Below are 22,592 nucleotides of genomic sequence, written 5' to 3' on the forward strand. Positions count from 1 at the left end.
TTCATTAAAAAAACGTTTATTTTAACGTTAAAAAAAACATTTTTTTAACGTTTGAAAAACATTTTTTTAACGTTTGAAAAACATTTATTTTAACGTTTAAAACAACATTTATTTTACGTTTGAAAAATATGTATTTTAACGTTTGAACAAATATTATTTTAATATTTGAAAAACATTTATTTTAACGTTTAAAACAACATTTATTTTACGTTTGAAAAATATTTATTTTAACGTTTGATCAAATATTATTTTAATATTTGAAAAACATTTATTTTAACGTTTAAAATAACATTTATTTTACGTTTGAAAAATATTTATTTAAACGTTTAAAAAATGTTTTTTTTATTATATGATAAACATTTATTTTAATATGTGAAAAGGGTTTATTCAAACTTTGTAAAAACTCACATTTAAATTATTTATATATTTAATATTTTTTATACACATACGTATAATTAACATTTAAATGTATATATTGTCATATATTTTTATCCCATGCCGGAGAGCAGCGGCGGAATATGCGATCAAATACTGGATTATATAGGAATAAATATTAAATATTTAATACTTAATATTTATATATATATTTTTTATAACTAAACTCTATATGTAACATTTATATTTTTATATTTGAAATTTATTTATATAAATTTTTTTTATCCCTAAACTCTATATGTAACATTTATATTTTTATATTTGAAACTTATTCTATATTTTCTTATTCTAACATTTATATTTTTATATTTGAAATGTATTTATATATATTTTTTTTATACCTAAACTCTATATGTAACATTTATATTTTTAGATTTGAAACATTCTATATATTCTTATTCTAACATTTATATTTTTATATTTGAAATGTATTTTTAACATTTTCTATATGCATGTTTATATAAACAATAATTATGTATATAAATTTTTTTATATTTAACATTCATATATATATTTTTTCTTTTTATATTGAACAATATATTTTTTTTAAACTTAATGACTATTAAAATATTTTATACTTAATACTTTTATATAATATATATAATGAACTTTATACTTAACATTTAAAATTTTAGATTTGAAACTCATATATTTTGTTTATATAAACAACATTTGTGTATGTATATATCCATATATACATACGTATATATATCTTTTATTGTTTATTGTTGATGCTCATTATCCTCGTCCTCACTTACATCACTCTTGGAGGAATTACTCTTGGAAGAATTACTCTCGGAGCTATTGTCATCTGGAGCTTCTTTAAACGTGTGTCTGCTAATGTTAAAAGTATATCAACATCAATAAACATCAAAACTAATAAATAAATATAATAATAGTACAATTTAACAAATCTTTGACTCGTACACACGCAGTAGTCAATTCAGTGTTAAACAGTTTTGTATAAAACTAAAATGTATACTAAATGTATACTTACTTTTTTATACGAAAAGTGGCTTGGGCCAGCCAAGGTCCTGCTTTTCTACCAAATATGGTTTCGTTTATTGATGGAAATTCCTTACCAACTGCTTCTGTAAGAAAAAATTTATAACTAAAAAATAATAAGGTAAACAGGGATTAAATATTATCTATAACCAATTGTAAAAATTAAACTTTCTTTGTGACAAAATATATATTCATGATTCACTACTCGTGCTACAAAATGGCAAACATCTCAGATGTAATAAAAAAGTTAAGTGTAAAATAATATACTTACCAATCATTAACTTGCTTATCCGGCGATTTGATAATTTTAGTTTTGTTCCTCGTTGACCTTTCCAATTAAAAGAACTTGCCATTTTATCATCTAAAATAATCCGGAGCACGGAATTTACCACTTTTTGAATAGATGCTCCTTTAATTTCTGAATGTAAAGCGTCAACCTATAAATTATATAAAATTGTAGTCTCACTGTAGTTGAGAAAAAAATTTAATGTCTTACCACTGCAGAATAAAAAGTTTCATCTTTTTTTAATTTTCGCTCCATCGTTTTTAAATCATTTGTATTTCTTATTGGAAATTCATTAAGAATATGCACGCTAGGAGGAACATTGTCAGTTGGTTTGTCATGGCTTTTAGTCAGTATTTCACATTTCAAAAAACTTTCTATGTTTTTATCAATTTTGCGCAAAATCAATTTATATGATAATATTTCAGCTAAAAATATTAAAAACAAGATATTAATTTTTATGTAAATAATTATATATTAATTGACAGAGATGGAAAGTAATTGTATTGGAATATGAATATAGAACGTTTTTAAAAAAATATTAACAATTTTCTTAGTGACTATTATTTAAAGTAAAAGAAATAATATTAAAATATTTAAAAAAATTTTAGTAACATTTATTTGCTGGTTTTAACCATTTTAAAAAGCTATAATAAAAAATTAAATTTGATTTATGTATCTATTTCATTTAAAGAGTTTTGGCTTAGTTCTAATCCGTTTGAAAATAATGAAAAATAAACAAATTTTAGTTATAATCTACATTAAGTTGTCTTTATATTTAAGTGTGTATTATAACAAAATTTATATTATAGCAAAAAAATTTTATATTAATATAAAAACAATATTTTTTACGTACCATTAAGATGACAAATTGCATCTGCAAGAGATTCCAATGTGACCTCTCCATCAGAGGAGTAAGCACATTTATGATTTGTTTTTGACTTCATTTTACATCCTTTTGCACTGGAAAATTTTTTAAGACTGTATATTTCTTCTAAAGCAGTGGTTGCTGACTTTGATTTGTGCTTCTCTGTATTATCTTTCAAAAGTTTTATTCCAATATTCCTACATTCGGTATTTTTGTTTTGCAATATTTCATGAGAAACATTTATGTCCTGTAAAAAAATAGATTGTTATTCATTGTTATGCAAATATAATAGTTAGATCTATGTAGAATCATCCTACCATTTTATCCATTTTGTTACATAATGGCCGCGTCGACTTACTCTCATTCAATTTTGGAATTGGTGGTAACATTGACAATAAAGTTTGTTTTTTATCGCAATAATTTCGATTATTTTCTTTGTCGGAATCATCAAAATGCTTGATCGGTTTTTTAATCGCTTTCCTTTGCCTTTTTCTTCAACATCTGAATATAATGTAGCATTAGGATTTTTTGAGATTTTAACAAGCATTTTCATCCCCCGATCATAATTGTCTGAAAAAAATTAGAAACTTTAGTAACAAGAGCACACAGAAATACATAAGGACATTTTAATACCTCTACTTAAAGCTCGTTTCTAGTCGGCCAAAAACAATATCGATACAGTATCGCGACAGGAATTGGAAATAATAGGCATGGAACGTTCACATTTTTTCTTATATATACCCCATTTCGTTATTATGTGCTTTATTGTGAAAAAGTAAAAATATGCCGCAAGTAAAATTATTTTTGAATTTTATATGTAAAACATATTTTTTGCTGTCTTCAACACCTATACATGTTTTCTTGCTTTCATATCACGAGTCTTTAACCATAATTTATTGATTGACAGAAAAGAAAAGATACTTTCTGCACATTTGTACAAATGTTTTGAAACGACCTCATTTGATTTTATCCAAATTCTTTTTATTTACAAATAGTATGCAAGAAACTTAAATGTGTCATTTCTCGTTTATGATGTCATGATTCTAATATGACCATGGCGATTACTCAAGACCTTTAAATATTTTTTTCCTGTACCTTTTACAAAAAGATTTTAAGCTAGGGTTTTATTGTTTACAGAGAAACAAATTAGAGCAGAATCAATTTATGAATAAAAATATTACTATTATTATCACATTGTATTTTAAAAAATGGCAGTAACCTTTATGTGATCAAAAATAGATTTTTTTAAAAATTGATTTTATAATTATTCGTCTATCTTGAAACTATTTGATTAAAATATTTTTTTGTAAAAAGCATAAAAAGCATTTAAATGGAGATATTAAAACAATCTACCGTATAACGTTGAAGAATAAATTTACAAAAAAATATTGTTAACTTTACCAATGCCATCTTGTATCTTTTTTATTGAATAACAATTCCAATTCGAACTTGCTTTGGAACATTGTTTAACTATTTTTTGTATTGTTGCTTTATTTTCATCCATAGGATACCAACTTAATGTTCCATTCGTTGTAATCTATGAAGATGGAATCAAATGACTGAAACTTTCAACATTCTCTTCTTCGTCACTATTAAAGTGAACAATAGACCATTCTGTCACATCGTTATCAGTACACACTTTTTTATCAAGTACTTTTTCACAAATATCATTTGTGTCTGGTAAACTATCGTTTACTATATTATCGGTCAAAGTATTTGGATCGCTCATCGTTACAATTATTATTCCTACAAAATTGAAAAAAATTAGTATATACATTGACTGCATTCCAAAATTCGCTTCAAATACTAAAAGTCTATAGTATATGTATACACGTAAAATGCATGTCTGCTATATTATAACGAATAAAATTTTCTTCGGAAAGGATGTTTTAGAATGAAATTCAAGTTTTCAATTATTCATGTTTCAATAACTTAACTATTATTACAATTTATAATCACAATAATATCATCACAAATGATTTATTTTTACCTGTAGTAATTCTTGACACAACGATGATATATACACATATAAAGTAAAATACCAGAACAAAAAGAAACAAACAAAAGAAACAAACAGAAAACAGACAAAAAATAAAAAAAAAACAGAAAACACACACAAAATAAAACGAACAGAAAAAAATGAAGTAAATTAGAAGAGTAAGATATGGCATGAGAATCTATACTACACATTTAAAGCATGTCACAATGTAAAATTGACGATACAATGTAACCGTTTTTATACGGTAATTGTACATATTTTACGGTAATTTCTGACAAGGGCCACATTTTTAAATTAGATAACTTATTAACTTTAAATATTCCTACGCGGGAACTCTCAGAAGGTTTAATGTAAAAGTCGCATTTATTAATACATTCTTTACCAATAACAACTGGAATTAGTAAAAGCTATTCCGAAAAAGCTATATTTTCAATTACAATAATACTTCCGGCAATAGTATCACAGCAATTATTAGGAGATTGATTTAATATTTTACATTTTGGAAGAACAACTCCACGATACTGACGCGTGCAACCTGGTAATAACGGGCCGTTATGATGAGGATAAAGAAACTTCGGAAATTTATTATTTTGACGTTTTAAATTAGATTCATATGACATTATTTCTGCAAATCGTCGTCCTATTTGTTCAAGTGGTTTACTACGTCCTCTAACTTTTTTTTTAATATTCTGCATATAACTTTCAAAAGGAAATGCAGATATCGTATCCAAAGAAAAACCATCTAATTTGTCGACAAAATAATCTGCATCATCAGCTATGTGGATGTTGTTATGAAAGTTATGAGTAATAAAATTTTCATCATACAATATTGCAGTTGATTGAACGGAATGTTTTAAAAGAGCTTTAGCAAATTGGCGAAGTTCCTGTTGTTTACAAAGATTTGCGTTTAATAGAATTCTCATAGCAAAATGAAATTCCAAAAAATGTACATATTTCTCTTTACTTAAAATATTTTTGAGAACAATTGGCCCTAAACACAAAATAAATAATCTAAATTTTGTTGCTTTCCACCGTAAAATAATGCACAACTCCCTAGGTTTTTTTGCAAACTCTGTAGGAATACAGCATTAAAACCGAACAAGAAGATTTGACACAAGTTCAACTTGAGCAACCGAAAATCTATGAGGAATTTTTCCCTTATACCACATATTCATTATCATAGAACGCATAACACCAAGGCATTGGAGATGTAAATAATCTAAAATAAAATGGTTTACAAAATCTAAACCCACAATATTAGTAAGAGGGGTATCTCGGCGACGAAAATTCAGGTCTCTGCGTTGTAAAAAATCTTCACTAGTACGAGCAGGACTCTCTAAATCTGTAAAAATTCGTCGATTGTCCGAGGTGATACCACGAACAGTGCATCTAGTGCAAGAATAAAAATGCGATACTGTTCCCATTATAAAGCTCTTTGCTGGAGCATCGCAAACAAAATAAACACCATCTAACTATACAGTGCGATTTACAAAATGGAGACCATTTTCATTAAGGTTAGTAATTTCCGTTATAAAATCTTTTAAATAATCTTCTAAATTCGCAGGTTTATCTTTACCGTAATATATTCCGATAGGAAACACTTTATTACGCAATTCTGGAATGGAAATTACACTGCATAATATAGGATAAACTTGATCAGACGAACTTTTGAACAAAGGTAATCCATTAATGTTTATTAATAACTTAAAAGAATCTACAGTTTTAAAATACTCAAGAGCAATTTTTAACAATTGTTTCTGTAATCCAAAGTGGATGTAATAACCAGGCTTTACAACTTTTTAAATTATTTTCCTTTCCGTTTACAACAGTGTTCGTGCGTTTACAGGGAATGTGGATTCATTGGTAAAACATTCGTGATTTTCTTTCAAACCTTTCAATAATTCTGAAGTAGCTTCATGTGTTATATTGTGTTTTAAAGCCCAACCGCGAAGAAATTTGAGTATTTTTGAATTACCTGAAATTGAACTGTTGCTACATCCAGAACTGTTTAAAGTAGAATGTGAATCAGAATAACCAGAATATTCAAATTGTTGAGATAGATCAAAATTACCAGAATGACTAGAAGATTCAGAATGACAAGATAGATTAGAATGTTCCGAATAATGATCAGAATGAGAAAGTTCCAAACAATGAGATAGTCCAGAAAGAGAAAGTTCATGTTCTATTTCTTGATAACAAAAATCTGGTATTTCAGGACTATGGCTTTTAACAGAAGCATTTAATTGCTGAATATGTTCATCAAAATCAATTGAAGAATCTGATGAACCGTGTTCTTGTAGATTTTCAGTGTTAAGTTTCCGTCTTTTAACTTTCTTGAAAAGTTTATGAAACGGTATGTCTTTTGACATGTTTTTTAATAACTATAAATAAATTTATATACTTATAATATATGTATGTATAAGATGTACAAGTTTAAAACTATATACCTTCCTTAAAATTTTTAACTCATGTAAAATTCTAATCTATTTAAATCGATTGCGCAATCACATTTTTGAGATTTTAAATTTTTATTTAAAAAAAAAAGGTCGTTGAAAAATTTAAATTGGAACCAAAGTTATAACTTTTCAAAATTAAAAAAAGTCCCCCAAACCGGAAAATGTATTTACATATTTTACGGCATCGGCGTGTTTAAGGGTTAAAGTTAAAGCCTTGCTGTTAGTAATACAAATAAATTAAAGTAAGGAGCAACATATCAAAATATACTAAGATTGCACATTCAATATAAAAGTTGCAGTTATGCCATTTGGAATATATTACATCTAAATAATATGTAAATTCCAAAAATATGGTAGATATAATAAGCGCATATACATTATCCCAAAACTTTCAATCTTAAAAGTGTCACACATGAAATAATATAAAATTCATGTGCATAACATAAACTTCTTAAAACAAGTAAGTATCTTATATAAATTAATATGTCAACAATACTTACTGTTTTAATGGTTTCATGTTATGCTATCCTATTAATAATTTTAGGAAATGAAATAGAAAGCTATTAAAATACATAAAATTGATCTCTCTGTACGACTTACCAAGCTCAATACCAAATAAGTATTTAAATATCTCAGACTATACAGTAGTGTAATAAAAATTCTCACTTCAGATATAATTCTCAATTATATTTGACTATTGCACTGAAATCAAAAATATTGTATATAAAAACATTTATATAATATAAAATATATACCAATGTGCATTTTGATAGACTTTTAATTTGACTTAAAATTAAATCACACTGAGAAAAATATAAAAACAAAAAAATTTCACAGGTCCATTAATTTAGACTGACAGTTTTATAAAATTAAATATATCTAATAATGTATTCTTACTAATGCATTGATATCTTTACTTAAATAAAAGTTGTATTAATAATATGATTTTATTGACCAACATTTTTTATAGTTTATTAATTTTATTTGTTATTACTTTTATTGTTACAAACTAAAATTTAAAAGAATAATAGCAAAAGTCTCAACTTTTTCAATATTTTAAATATTCAAAATGATTTATGCAAAGTTTTACTGTGATTCAAAGATCAGTTACACAGATATAGAATAAATAAATATTTTAGTAATTTATAAAATAAAAAATCTCTGTATCGCAATAAAATTTATATATATATATATATATATATATATATATATATATATTACATTCTATTTCACACATGATATGCATGAAAGAAAACGTAGCCATGGTCTTCATCTTATGTAGAAAAAAACAAAAAATGAAAAATATAAGTCCAGAATTTTTTGTATCAAATCAGAAGCTTTCAGAACTTAAATTGCGTAACTCGTTAAAACGACAGTTTCGTTATCGTTGTATTGTTGCAGTTTTTTTATCATATATTATCAATATCCGCGCAAAGACAATGTAACAACATATAACATTATCATTAAGAGTTGTTGAAATTTAGTTAGGCATGAGTACAATAATTATAAATTATCTTTACAAAACATAATCAATACTAAAGTCAATACCGCTGAAAATCGATTAATCAGAAATCTCATATATAACACCTTATTCAAGGGCAGGGCCGCGCGATCTGCGAGCTCTGCTGAAGGGGATTAATATCCATTAATATCACATATATGTAGAGATTGATCGAAGACGTGCACTACGATCGAAATAACAAATTTGATCGCTACTGTATAATATTAGAAAATTAAAAAGCTATCAAAGAAATAAATAAGTAAATAGACTTATCAATAATGACTTAAATCACTGCAGTATATAATTCTTTACACGATCACAATAGAATTATATACCACGGCTAATCTTAATGGCCATCTTAATGTCTTCGACTCAACACTGCGGTACACGTGGCGCGATGCAAAATGCACAGAGTCCGAACTCTTTAATAAATTAACTCTTTAATAATTAACACTTAATTACAATCTAAAAAACTAACCTAACAAATTAAAAGTAATGACGCGACTCTCGCGCAGGATATGTATCTCCGCGCCGGCAGCCAGCACAAAAAGAGTCTCCTCCTCTTCTTCTTCTTCTTCTTCTTCTTCTTCTTCTTCTTCTTCTTCTTTTGATCCGTCGAAACAGTGTTCCTGCTGGCGCATTGATACATGCATGGATACATATGTATGCGCGCGCAGAGCGCGGTTATTATGTATAGGTTGATTTATAATAGCCGTAAACCGTAAGAAATAAATTAATCATAGTCAATTTATATAAATCGACTATGATTAGCCTATGTCTTACGGTAACGGTTATTATAAACCAACTTTAAAAGCGTTTTTCTGGGAAAACTAGTGCGCACTGAGTGTGTATTTGCCGCTGGCAATTGGACATTTCGGTTCGCGCAATGACGGTACCAACGGAAACGCCCAATTACCTGCAGCGAGTGCACACTCAGTACGCACTAGTTTTCCCAGTGAAAAACGCTATAACACTCGCACAGCAGAAGATTGGCGCCATATATCGCTTATGGGCAGCCAGGCGGATTTTTACACCAGCAAACCGGTACATATGTATGCACATGTGCGCAGGAGACGAGAGCTGATGACACAGCGCATGATAAAGAAAGACAAGGGTATGCTCTTGACCACCGTAATAACGGCCAGCCAATAGAGAGTTGCATCGTGACTACGTCATCATGACTTACGGCACAATAAGCGGTAAATTGAACTGTTTTAGGTTTCAACAAAACGGGCATTTTCCAACAAGCAACATATTTGACATAGCGTAACACAATAAAAAAAAAAAAATCTTTAATTTTAGCTGTTTTTCTGTATCAGTTGGTGCAACCTCGCTTTAACTGCATATAATTCATTTTTTACGAAAGTATGTCATTGTCAAATTTATTTACGCTTTCCAATAATAAGGATGTCACGTATACGTATCACGTTTTCGGCAACGGACAGCCATGTTATTGATTTATCGAATCGATGAATACTTATCAATATTAAATAATATTTGAATTAAACATTAAATAATGGATATAAAGTAAATGTTAAATAAATGTTAAATAAATACGCAATTAATGTTAAATTAATGTTAATTTAATGTTTATAAAATAATAGTTTCAAATAAAAAATTAGTGTTTAATAAATATTAAATTGATGTTGAATAAATGTTAAAATAATTTTTTTGGAAAATGTCTTTTCAAATAAAAAATTAATGTGAAATAAATATTAAATTAATGTTAAATAAACGTTAAATTAATGTTTTTAAAAAAGTTTTTTCAAATAAAAAATTAATGTGAAATAAATATTAAATTAATGTTGAATAAATGTTAAATTAATGTTCTTAAAAAATGTTTTTTCAAATAAAAAATTAATGTGAGATAAATATTAAATCAATGTTAAATAAATGTTAAATTAATGTTTTTAAAAAAGTTTTTTTAAACAAAAAATTAATGTAAAATAAATATTACATTAACGTTGAATAAATGTTAAATTAATGTTTCTGATAATGTTTTTTCAAATGAAAAATTAATGTGGAAAAAATATTAAATTAATGTTGAATAAATGTTAAATTAATGTTCTTAAAAAATGTTTTTTCAAATAAAAAATTAATGTGAAATAAATATTAAATCAATGTTAAATAGATGTTAAATTAATGTTTTTAAAAAAGTTTTTTTAAATAAAAAATTAATGTAAAATAAATATTAAATTAACGTTGAATAAATGTTAAATTAATGTTTTTGATGTTTTTCCAAATGAAAAATTAATGTGAAATAAATATTAAATTAATGTTGAATAAACGTTAAATTAATATTTTTGACAATGTTTTTTCAAATGAAAAATTAATGTGAAATAAATATTAAATTAATGTTAAATAAATGTTAAATTAATATTTTTGACAATGATTTTTCAAATGAAAAATTAATGTGAAATAAATATTAAATTAATGTTAAATAAATGTTAAACTAATATTTTTAAAAAATGTTTTTTCTAATGAGAAAATTAATGTGAAATAAATATTAATTAAACGTAAAATTAACGTTACATAAACGTTAAATAAATATTTTCCAAAATCATTATTTTAAATATTTAATTAATGTTAAATAAATGTTAAATAAATATTAAATAAATATTTTTTTTATATCATTATTTTAAATATTTAATTAATGTTAAATAAATATTTAATAAACGTTTAATAAATATTTTTCTTATAATGAATTGTACAATGAAAAATTAATATTAAATAAATATTAAAAAAACATTTAAAAAATATTGTGTGCTGGTTGGGATAGAGAAAGTGAAGAAAGAGATGCTCGAGACAGAAGCTGAAGAAAATAAGCAGACAAAATTCTTACAGAAATAATGGGCATAGTTATTTACTATATACTTCAGAAATCTGAAGTGTTGTCTGTGTATCTGGAAAGATTAGCCAAGTAATGCATTTTATACATTTTCACTCGTATCTTATTTTTATTTACATTTTACTATGTCTCATTTATAATTTCCAGATTTGCGCACTGTACTAATATAAATTTTTACCAAGATGTAGTACCAAGATGTAACTTGGAATGAAATTCTCATTCACGCAGACGCGAATGACAGCTTTTGTAAAAAGAATAAATACACTAGCATTGCAATCGCAGCATAATGCGACTTTAGGAACTGATATTATTAAACAAGTGATGCAACTTGGGAAAGCGGCTTATGTTTTATTAGATACCGATTGCGCCAATGGAGGTCATTACCAGAGCGAAATTGAAGGACCAGATTATTGCAACACTCACTGCACCACATTGTATGAGCTTGTTGCTTTACAGGTACTTCAACTTTACAATAATCCTTTTTTTTTGATGCTTGAATGACAGATGACACTGTAATTGTTTTTACAGCGTCACTATCACAGTGTAGTAAGGCAATTTGCTAAAAATATAGCGTATACTACACCTATGAGCGGCGAAGGTAGTTCGGCAACTGAAATTGCAAAATTGTAAGTACGAATTTTGTTCAACAATTATGATTAACCTATAAATTATTAAATTTTTCTTAGAAAATTTAAAATATTACTAACTTTATTATTATTATTATTACCATTTAATATTCTCAATTATTTTTAAAATTTAAATTATAGATTATCCTATAATTTATTTAATTAATTTTTTATATAAGATGGTAGTATAATATACATTACCTCCTCTTAATAAACATTATTGCTAAATAAATAATATAAATAATTTATTATAAATTCACTTTAATTAAAAAAAACTATATATTAAAATGTACTAAAATATCTTCACTAACAAATTATTTATAATATATACAATTATTAGATAGTTGTATCAAATCTTTTTATATTATCCAAATATCATATATTTTTATATTTATAATTTTAGATCACCAGAAGAGCTCTATACGGAATATGATCCTGCGGGTGTAGCATTTAAGCCTGTTGTACCTATTCCAAAGATGTTGCTCGTTAAAAAAGTACTAGTTAATTATAATTTGAGCGATGCTGACGATAGGAAGATGGGAACCTCACCGAAGAAAAAAGCAATATGTAAAAGACTGAAGCTGTGATATTAAATTAATGTAAGTTAGTTTAATAATGCTTTTTACTGATTTCTTGGATACTATCGTGAGTAGGAAATTTACAAGAAAAATTTCAAAATTTAACATTCACTCTTTTTTATACAATTATAAAATGGCTCCTCGAAAGAAATATTCTTGTAAATTTCCCGAATGTGGTAATTTTTACTACGCGAATGTTGATAAAGGCATTAACAAGCATTTTTTTAAATTTCCGAAAAATCACGCTCTTTGTGTTAAATGGAAACTGATTTGTGGCATTGGCATTAATGTAAACTCTGAGAACATGCGTATTTGTAAAGATCATTTCCGAACAGTAGATTTTTGTTAACTTTACAAAGCATTTGTTAAATCCAAATGATACCGAAAAGAAGTGAAAAATCGGATAATTTAATTCCTGTTCAAATTTTGCCTCCAACAACTGATGAAAACTTGAATTCATGTCGCCAGTTACGTGATGCTAATGCATCTGCCGTTAATACAAATTTGTTTAACAGTGATGTAAATGCTGATACTGTTTGTGAAGAAACTCCTGTTCATCCATCCTGTTCATATGATACTAATACATTTAATAATGTTGCTCAGTCATGTCTTGTCAGTAATAATAGTAAAGATGTTAATTCTATAAAAGATTTAAATGGTGAGGAAGAATGTGAAGAAGAGACAATGTGTATATGTGATCAGGAAAGTTGCAAAAATGGAAATTCATGTTCTGTTAACAAAGAAAATAATTGCCCAGATAACACTTGTCCAAACAATAATGACGAAAATTGTGAACAAAAAAACGAAAATTCACGATTAAAAACAGGAGTTTCATCAGAAACAGAGTCAGAACGATACAAACGCATGTATGAAATTAAACGCCGTATTTCAGTAAAACTGTCTAAAATGAAGAAAAGAATGTCAGATACAAAAAACGCATTAGCAACTTTGAAAAAAAAATACGATAATAATGTTTTCGATTGCATTAATACACAATTAAATGATATTACCAAAGCATTCATTAATTCACAATTAGTGAATGCTTCACGTAAAAATTCCGGAAAAAGATGGACAGAACAGGATAAAGCGTTTGCTTTGTCAATGTATAAACGTGGTCCTCGTCTGTACAAGTTTCTACGTGAACATTTTGAGCTGCCATCTCCGCGTAGTCTGCAACGCATTTGATCTCAAATTCCATTTGAAACAGGGAAAAACAAAGTCCTTTTGGATCAATTAAAAATTAAAATAGACGAAATGCACGAACGAAATAGATATGCTTCACTAATTTTTGACGAAATGTCTTTGAGCAAAGGTTATCATTATGAAGCTCACAAACAAATCATTAGTGGTTACGAGGATTTAGGTGAATTGGGACGAACTGTGAATGGAGCTAATCATGCACTTGTTTTCATGATTCGTGGTATACGCAAATCATGGAAACAAGTGGTAGCTTATTATTTTACAGCAAATAACATATCCTGCAATAATCTCAAATTTCTAATAAAACATAATTGAACAGCTACAGGATATTGGCGTTAAAATTAAGGCTACAATTTGTGTTCAAGGCTCAACTCAACGAAGAGCCTTGTTAGAATTGAGCCAAGACAATAACGTCAGACAAATATTGTACACGTTCATGGTTCGATCTGAAGAAATTGTAATAATCTTCGATGTTCCCCATTTATTAAAGAACACACGTAATGCCTTACTCCGATCAGATATAAAATTTGATACACATAAAACTGCTAAATTTACATATATTTATAATGTTTTTAAAATTGATCAACAATTTCCATTTAAATTGCTATATAAATTGAAAGAAAGCGACTTTAACTTTAAGGATTCATATTTAAAAATTGTAGTGTGGGGTTAAATAGCAGGCGTATTTAGGTTTTCGTGAGTAATGATATATTTTACACAAATTGATCCACTGCCATTTTACACTCACTCTCGCTTGTCGAACTCGCTAATTAGTCTCCGCTCGCAGCTCGCCCCAGAGCGCGACGCCCTTCAATGCACACGTATTACAAATAACACGAATATGGCTAAAACCCTCCTACACTCGGCCGTCCTGAAATGTCATCTGGCCCAGATGACTATAATACTGTGGACCAGGGTTTCATATATTTCATATATAAGTACTAGTTTTAATTGGACCTTCATCAGGCAATTCGCGTTTGACATCATAAGTGTTGTTTGACTTCAATTATAATTCTGTAAGGACCAAGATATTTAGCACAAAGTTTTTTGCCAAGCCCCAATTGGACTCTTTTAATTGCGACTAAATCATTTATTTTATATTTGGTTGGTTTGCGTCTTCTTAAATTATATGTCTTACGGTTTTCTTCTTGTACTTTTACAATTTGACTTTTTGCTCGCTCACGTAATTGATCACGACTTTGTTCGAACTGCAACTGAAATTCTTTATCGAGTATATCTTTAATTGCTAGATTATCTTTCTGTTTCATTTTTACGCCTAGTAGCAATTCGAAAGGAGTCATGCCAATACTTCTTTGGAATGTAGCATTTAAAGTTTGTTGAATTTTAGGTACAAATTTATACCACTTCGTAGGATCGTTTAACGCAAGTTTAGTTAATACAGGAATAATCGTCCTATTAATTCGCTCAATTTGCCCATTTGCCTGAGGCAAACCGGTGGTAATCATTGAGTGTTTGATTTCCTCGTTTTTACAATATTCCTGAAATTCTAAGGAAGAGAACGCTGTGCCTCTATCAATAATAAAACAAGTGGGATTTCCAAAGGTTTGACTTTGCAATTGTAGCTTCGAAATTACTTCTTTAGACGTCGTAGACTTTGTGGGATACAATCAGATAAACTTGGTGAAGCTATCAATTACGGCAAGAATGTGGTTGTAATTTTTGTTAGTTGAATCTAGCGGTCCCAAATGATCAAGATGATAAATTTGTAACGGAAAATCTCCTTTATCTAATAGATTAAGAATCTTTTTGTTGCTTAAAATACAAGGAACACAGTTAGCGATTACATTTTCGATCTTTTTCGTTAACATTGGAATATAAAATTCTTGTTTAACGCCTTTTTCCGTACGTTTAACTGCAAAATGTCCTTTGCTGTGAGCCATTTGGATGACTTCATTTTGCATGTCTTGTGGTACAACCAGCAATTCAAGACCGTCTTTGAATTTATATAATATGTCATTACGTATAAAGTAGTCATCATAAGATTTAACTTTCAGTACTTCCATAATGGCCTGTAGCTCTGGATCATTCTTTTGTGCACTGGCTATTCGAATTGTGACATTATCCTCACTACTAATTGCTATTACCGGATAGCGACTGAGCGCATCGACATGCTTCATTCTTGAATTTACTCTATGCTTTACGATAGTGTCAAATTCTTCAATTAATAAAACCCATCTTGCTATCTTAGCAGACAATTTAGCTTTACTCATGGTTTGTTTAAATGCGGCACAATCAGTAACAAGCTTAAATTTAATGCCTAACAGATAATGTCGGAATTTTTCTAAGGCTCTTACTACTGCGAGAATCTCTAATTCGTAGCTCGTATATCTGGACTCTACTTCAGTTGTTTTATAACTCAAATAATACACCGGATGTAATTTTTTACTGGCATGATCTCTTTGCAATAAGATTGCTCCAAGACCGTCCTTGCATGCGTCAGTGTGCAGTTCTGTTTCAAACTTCGGATTAAAAATTTTTAAAACAGGATCTCTACTTAAATCTGCTTTTAATTTTTCAAATGATTCTTTCTCTTTGAAACCGAATTGAAATGTGTTCCCTTTTTTTAACATATCACTTAGAGGTCTAGCTTTCATGGCATAAAATTCAATAAATTTTCTAAAATGGCCAGACAGTCCAAGAAAACTCTGTACATCTTTTAACGAACATGGCTTCGGAAAATTTAAGACAGCTTGTATCTTGTTAGGAGATGGGCGGATCTCACCGGCTTCTATAATGTATCCTAGATATTCTATTTTTGATTGTAGTAATTGACATTTCCTTTTATTAATATTTAAACCGTAATCACTCGCGATTTGGAGTACTCTTTGCAAGCGTCTAATACCTTCGTCCACATCGTTCGCAATTACAATCAAATCATCCAGATAAATCAACAAGATTTTTTCGTTAACTAGAGGTCTAAAAATATGGTTAATAAATCGTTGGAAAACAAGTGGAGAATTACATAATCCAAAAGGCACTTTTCGGAATTGATAATGACCCTGATGAGTTACAAAAGCTGTATATTTTCTACTGGATGCTTCTACGTTAACATGTAAAAACGCGTTTTCTAGATCAATCGTACTAAATATATTAGCTTCTGTTAATAAATCGATTTGTTCATCCATCACCGGAAGTGGGTATTTGTCTCTTATCATTATTCGATTTAATTTTCTATAATCGACACAGAGTCGAAGAGAACCGTCCTTCTTTTTAACAACTACTACAGGGCTTGCATATTCAGACAAAAACACACATAAGAACAATATCAAATATCGTGTGGAGGTGAACAGAAAAATGTGCTCAGGAATAATTATGCTATTAGAAGGTACGTAATGCATACTTCTATAATATTTTATTTCTATGATATATATGTTACGTCCGTACAGCGGACAGTGTCAACATTGCCCGGACAATGTCCGGGCAGTGTCGATATTGCCCGGACAATGTCAACATTGTCCACTGTGCAGAATTTGCCCGTAACATATACACAGAGAATATTTCAAAGAATTCGCTCATAAAAAAAACCTTCTGGGACACTCTATATATATTATCGATACTGTAAGATAGGTTTAATAAAGAGGTATATTATTTATACTTTTTTTTGAAAAGAATACAATTATTCGTTTCAAAAATATGTAGAAAAAAATAACAGACTTTTTATTAAACTCGTCACATAATATTAGTAGTATATCACAAGATACCACAAAACTTGCAACATTAGTTCTTTTTTAATTACCTCAAAGAAATATTAAACGTGTGATTTATTATTTTACAGACTCGAAAAATGATATTATAAAGCGACTGAAAAGTTTGAAAAGGTTGTCTAGTATTCCGGAACGCTTGATGATAACAGCATCAAGTGGTGGCACATCGTCTGATGAAATCATTGATGATTCACTGACAATGAATAGTAAGGCATCTTCGAAAAATACACAAGAAAAGAATTCCGTAAGTTAATATTTTTTTGCTCGAATTGTATAATGCACAATATTTTATTACATAAATAATAATAATCAGATTTGTTGATAATATATCTTATATACATTTATATACATCTTATACACTGACATTCATGTTTCAGGATTTGGAAAAAATATTAACAGCAAAACTGTATAAGTTGACGCAGTCTACAATGAAAGATGTCGATGAAAATGTGAACAGGTATGACGTAAAATGTTTGCAATACAAATTTTAGGTACATATATTTCAAAATTTTCATCAAAATGTTGTTATAGTTAACATGATGTTACTTAATTATTTCTTTTATGCTTCTTATAAGTAATTAAATTATAGTTAATGTTTTTTGTATTACAATCTTTTGGTTTATTGGTAGATTCTTTAAATGAAAGTTATTTGATTTATTCTGTATTACTTTTGTGCTTCGGATACTGTGCTTTGTATTAACTTCCAATTACGATGTTTTTATGACATCTCTTATTCTAAATTTGTAAAATTCTTTTCTTAATTATAAAATCTATTCTATATATAATAAAAATCTATTCTATAAATAATTTTTTTAATACTCTTTATTTCTTAGTAAAGAAACAAATGATATTAATGTTACAAATACAAATAAAATGTATGTACCTAAATAAATGTGTACCTAAATAAGTATTTGAATAAATATGTATTAATTAATATTGTCAGCAATAACATAGAACTTTGTAACTTTATAAAAAAGAAAAATTAACTTCATTTTTTGTTTTATTTTTTATTTCTGAAAAGTGTACTTCTGAAAACTCAATGTTCTTTTCATTACTTTTTGTTTTATAATTGTTTTAGTTTTTTTGATAGGCACACGTTTTTGATTTCAAGAAGTCATTTTACTTTCTTGTCTTGTTTTAGTTTCAAGTATTTTTTCTCTCGTCTTTTTTTTATTACTTTGTTTTTAATTGTAATTAATGTATTGACCTTAATCTGTTTAATTTTTTAAAGATTTATGATAACTTTTACATTAAAATCATACAAAATTGAGTATCAAAAATGTATAATATTTTGCTATCAATATTTCAAGTGTATAAATATTTTGTATAATTTGAATTGGAAATTGATTGCAGCAATCTCAGTTTATAAGTCCCAACAAGGAGAGAGAGCATATTAATGTACGACGCAAAGCTGACAGAGCAAAATTGAGTGGTTCGGATTGCTGGGAATGTGAAAAGGTAATATTAAAATATTATTATACAAAATATATATACACGTAAAGCAAACATTTCTATATAAACAAATATTAATTTTTCTGATTCTGTATGTGACTTTTTAGTATTACAAGAATTTGTCGCTGTCAAAAGACGAACTGCAGAAGAGAAAAAATAAATGCTCACGACATCGACGAAAGTACGAAAGGCCAATAACACCAGAAGGTATATTTATAATGTGTTTCTCATCATTTTTCTGATCATATCTGTGACATGTAAAATATAATATAATCTTTTTACTGAAAAGGATTTTGGAATCCCGAATTTCCTGACACACAGTCGTCGGAACGAGTTGGAAAATGTATAGAACCAGTACTAGAAAAGGGTTGCAGTAATTCGAAGGTATTCTATACATTTTAAGTATATTACAAATAAATCATTGAAACTTAGATTATAACAGTATTTATCGTTATAACGATAACTACAATTCATTTTTGCATGTTCAGATAAATAATAATATCTGAAATAAGCATGAAAGCAAAAATGTAATTTTCAATATTTATAATTTATTACGAAAATTATTATTGAACATGTTTAACTGAAATATATGTTATGTAACCCTTTTAGATTTTTCAACCTGAAAAACTGAAATTTATTCTGTTTTATGTGACTTTTAGATTACAAATGAAGAACACGACCCATTACAAGTGAGTGATTCGAGGATATATTAATAATTTCTTTGTGCATTATTGTGCATTATTGAATAAAAATTCATATCATATTGTACCTTATTAGACTTCTACATGTGAAACAACCACCGATGTAGTCAATGATGTAGACAACCATGATGTAGACAACGATGATATAGACAACCATCTTTCAGAGGTATGTAATATAATTTCAATGCTTTAATATCAATTTTCTAAGTACTTATTCTATTATGTGTGATCAGTGCACGCAAAAGATCTCAAAAGTCGCTTATACATTACGATCTTTTTGTGCAAAGATAAAAAGTGTTGAAAAGCGTTTATTAAGATTTAGAGCCAAAAAATTATTTTTTAGTATAGTTAAGTTCTATATTAAGTTTAATCGAAATGTACCCCGTGTGATGTTTCTTAATTTTTGAATGCGAAGAAGTAAATTCCGCAGTGAATATCAATCTGTTAGAAATTTATAATTTGTATAATTGTTCTGTATATTTAGTTTTTGAAAACTTAACCTAATATGACAATTTTTATTTAGATGAGTCCACATAAACGTGAATATGAACTCTTTGCGAAATCTTTGCGTCCGAAATCTTTGCATCATTTTATGAAAATCACTGTAACTAAGAAAATGTGTAATGAGTTAAAGATACTGTGTAAAATATTTGTCAGAACAAAAAATAATTGCTTACACAGAAAGAAAAATGTATCACATTCAAATACATGTCTGGTTGCAGCTTATAACAGAGTATTTAAATAAAAAATCAAAGAGTAATCGGTATGAAAGTGGCGATTTGCAAAACAATTCATCATTTTATGGCAAACATACAACTTCATAAAATGTATTATGATAAAGAATAATTATATAACATAACAATATAAGCATAACCAGTAGATATTTTAATTCTCGTCTGTAAATTGGATACATTTTTCTCTGCACACATTGTACTACTATAGTAGTAGTATAATATACACTTAAAACTATACCCGTTTTTTGCAGTTAAAAGAAAAAGTATCGTTACTTCGTGAACAAAAGTCGAAATTACAATCACGGATTAAGGAATTACACGAATATAACAACAATTTAGAGGGTGAACGCAAAGAAATGAAAAAAAAGCTGGAGAAAGTAACGTCTGAGTTGACAAATGTAAGAAAGTTAAACGAACGACTGCAAACAGCGTTAATCGATAAAACTAACGAATGCGAAAGTAAGAAATTGTGTATACATTACGCTTTTTTTCGTCAGTTTATAAAAAAGTCCTAAATTCTTGAAGTACAATAAATACATTAATAAGTGAATTACATAGCTATTCAGACAGCATAGAAAAGAAAATTTCTTAAAGATATATAAAAGACAATAAGACAATAATCTTTAAGTAATTTTTAATCATCTTGTTTAGATATGTTATATGTTATCTGGATAGTCGTAATTTTTTTAAAATGTTATCTAGATAAAAATAAAACATTTTAATTTTTACAGCAACATTGAAAACTGTATTGACTTCCAATATCAACATGCAGTACGAAAATAATTTTCCACCAATTGGGACAAGACAGTCTACTAGTGGGATGGTAATGAGTACTGCCTTTCCTATGTATTATATTATTTTTAAAAATTATTCGTTATGATAATAAACATTTATGCACACATTACAGATTCACATTGGGCGAAACGAGTGGATGAGTGAAATCCACTATAACAGAGTGTTGAACTCGTCGAAAACTCCTCGCCAATTTGCAAGTAATATTATTCTTGCTAATTTCGATGATGAATTGCTCATGACTAGCACCGTTACAGGATACACTACTGCACAACGCGGTAAAAAAAAGAAATGCAATAAACTGGATGAAAAGAAATTGAGAGCTTGTGAAGGTATAACATATGTTTCATTGTGCATCATATAATATAAATATATAAATATATAAAGTTTGTTACTAATAATTTTTAAACAAAATCAATGGAATATTATAATAATGAGTATAAATTTATAAGTGTAATCATTTGAGAATATTATTTTAGTTTATTGTATGAATATATAATATATATTATTTTTTATGTTTTGTTTTTAAGACCATACTACTGAGCTAAAAATATGTATTTATATTTATTTGTATTTATATTGTCATTTATATTTTTTGTTCAGATGCATACAAGCATTGTATAAACAACGTGTACAAAACCAAATTTGCCGATACTCCTGACAAAGATAATTCTATGAGAGAAATGTCTAAATTTTATTACTATGTGGGAAAAAACTTGCTGATTTAAAGAAAATATGTGAAGATACCGATGAAGATCAATCGATTGATGAAGGAAGCGAGGACGTTGTTGATGATTCACAGATGAATGATGAAAATGCGAGGCCAAAAAATAGTGACAAGAAAAAGAAGTACACAAACAGAAAAACAAGAAACAGTAAAATCCGAGGGGAAATTCACAGCCGGCATTGGTGTACAAAATTTCGGCAGTGGACTGCCGAAAAAAGTAAGCAGTGACCTATAATATTGACGGCATTGTCGTCAGTGGTTGGGGAGTGGTGAGCTCACTTCAGAGTCGGTTTTTCGATCATGGGGTTGAGCACAAAAATTTTTGAATACTTCGGGAAAGCTTTAGAATTCTTGTGCAGGCATTGGCGTATGATAATGGGCACGCGGTAGTGTTCATAATTGCATGGCATTGCCTTAATTTTAATATAGGATTGACGGCATTGTAGGCATTGACTAACAATAAGCATTGTCGGCAGTGTACAAAAATGTCGGCAGTGTTTTACAGCAATGCCAAAAATCGGCATTGGTGTACAAAATTTTGGGTTGTGAATTCCCCCTCGGTAAAATCACTCAAGAGACTAACGAACAAAGCGAACAAAATGCAAATATTGTTGACGAAGATGTTCGTTTTTATAATTATTCACCTGAAATATTTTAATTTT

The 22,592-nt window shown here is 28.0% G+C and overlaps 3 protein-coding genes across 6 annotated transcripts; 2 read left to right on the forward strand and 1 right to left on the reverse strand.

Annotated features, from left to right (window-relative positions):
• Nucleotides 1-1,054: 1,054 nt before the first annotated feature.
• LOC113003753 lies at nt 1,055-9,253 on the reverse strand. Of its 4 annotated transcripts, none has more exons than XM_039457359.1 (9): nt 9,026-9,253; nt 7,647-7,748; nt 3,993-4,337; nt 2,909-3,161; nt 2,580-2,838; nt 1,937-2,151; nt 1,712-1,877; nt 1,433-1,523; nt 1,055-1,272 (listed from the first exon to the last, which is right to left on the reverse strand). In XM_039457359.1, exons 4-9 carry the CDS (start codon nt 2,978-2,980, stop codon nt 1,158-1,160), a joined length of 918 nt encoding a protein of 305 aa, XP_039313293.1. In that variant the 5' UTR covers nt 2,981-3,161; nt 3,993-4,337; nt 7,647-7,748; nt 9,026-9,253; the 3' UTR covers nt 1,055-1,157. The 4 variants fall into 4 exon arrangements, with proteins under 4 accessions (XP_039313293.1, XP_039313289.1, XP_039313290.1 ...); XM_039457355.1 differs by having other exon boundaries at nt 1,058-1,272; nt 1,433-1,526; nt 9,026-9,249; XM_039457356.1 differs by having other exon boundaries at nt 1,058-1,272; nt 1,433-1,526; nt 2,909-4,337; nt 9,026-9,249.
• Nucleotides 9,254-11,327: 2,074 nt separating this feature from the next.
• LOC105205310 (nucleolar complex protein 3 homolog) lies at nt 11,328-12,724 on the forward strand. The gene is made up of 3 exons (XM_011174657.3): nt 11,328-11,851; nt 11,924-12,021; nt 12,425-12,724. Exons 1-3 carry the CDS (start codon nt 11,603-11,605, stop codon nt 12,606-12,608), a joined length of 531 nt encoding a protein of 176 aa, XP_011172959.3. The 5' UTR covers nt 11,328-11,602; the 3' UTR covers nt 12,609-12,724.
• Nucleotides 12,725-16,988: 4,264 nt separating this feature from the next.
• On the forward strand, nt 16,989-22,034 carry LOC113005939. Its single transcript, XM_039457310.1, has 12 exons — nt 16,989-17,145; nt 17,596-17,768; nt 17,902-17,973; nt 18,878-18,982; nt 19,084-19,183; nt 19,266-19,360; nt 19,636-19,665; nt 19,754-19,843; nt 20,663-20,870; nt 21,143-21,234; nt 21,319-21,535; nt 21,807-22,034. The coding sequence occupies exons 1-12, from the start codon at nt 17,115-17,117 to the stop codon at nt 21,929-21,931; spliced, it is 1,338 nt and encodes a 445-aa protein (XP_039313244.1). The 5' UTR covers nt 16,989-17,114; the 3' UTR covers nt 21,932-22,034.
• Nucleotides 22,035-22,592: the final 558 nt, after the last annotated feature.

This window comes from Solenopsis invicta, chromosome 14 (assembly GCF_016802725.1).
Source record: "Solenopsis invicta isolate M01_SB chromosome 14, UNIL_Sinv_3.0, whole genome shotgun sequence".
NCBI classification, from domain to species: domain Eukaryota; kingdom Metazoa; phylum Arthropoda; class Insecta; order Hymenoptera; family Formicidae; genus Solenopsis; species Solenopsis invicta.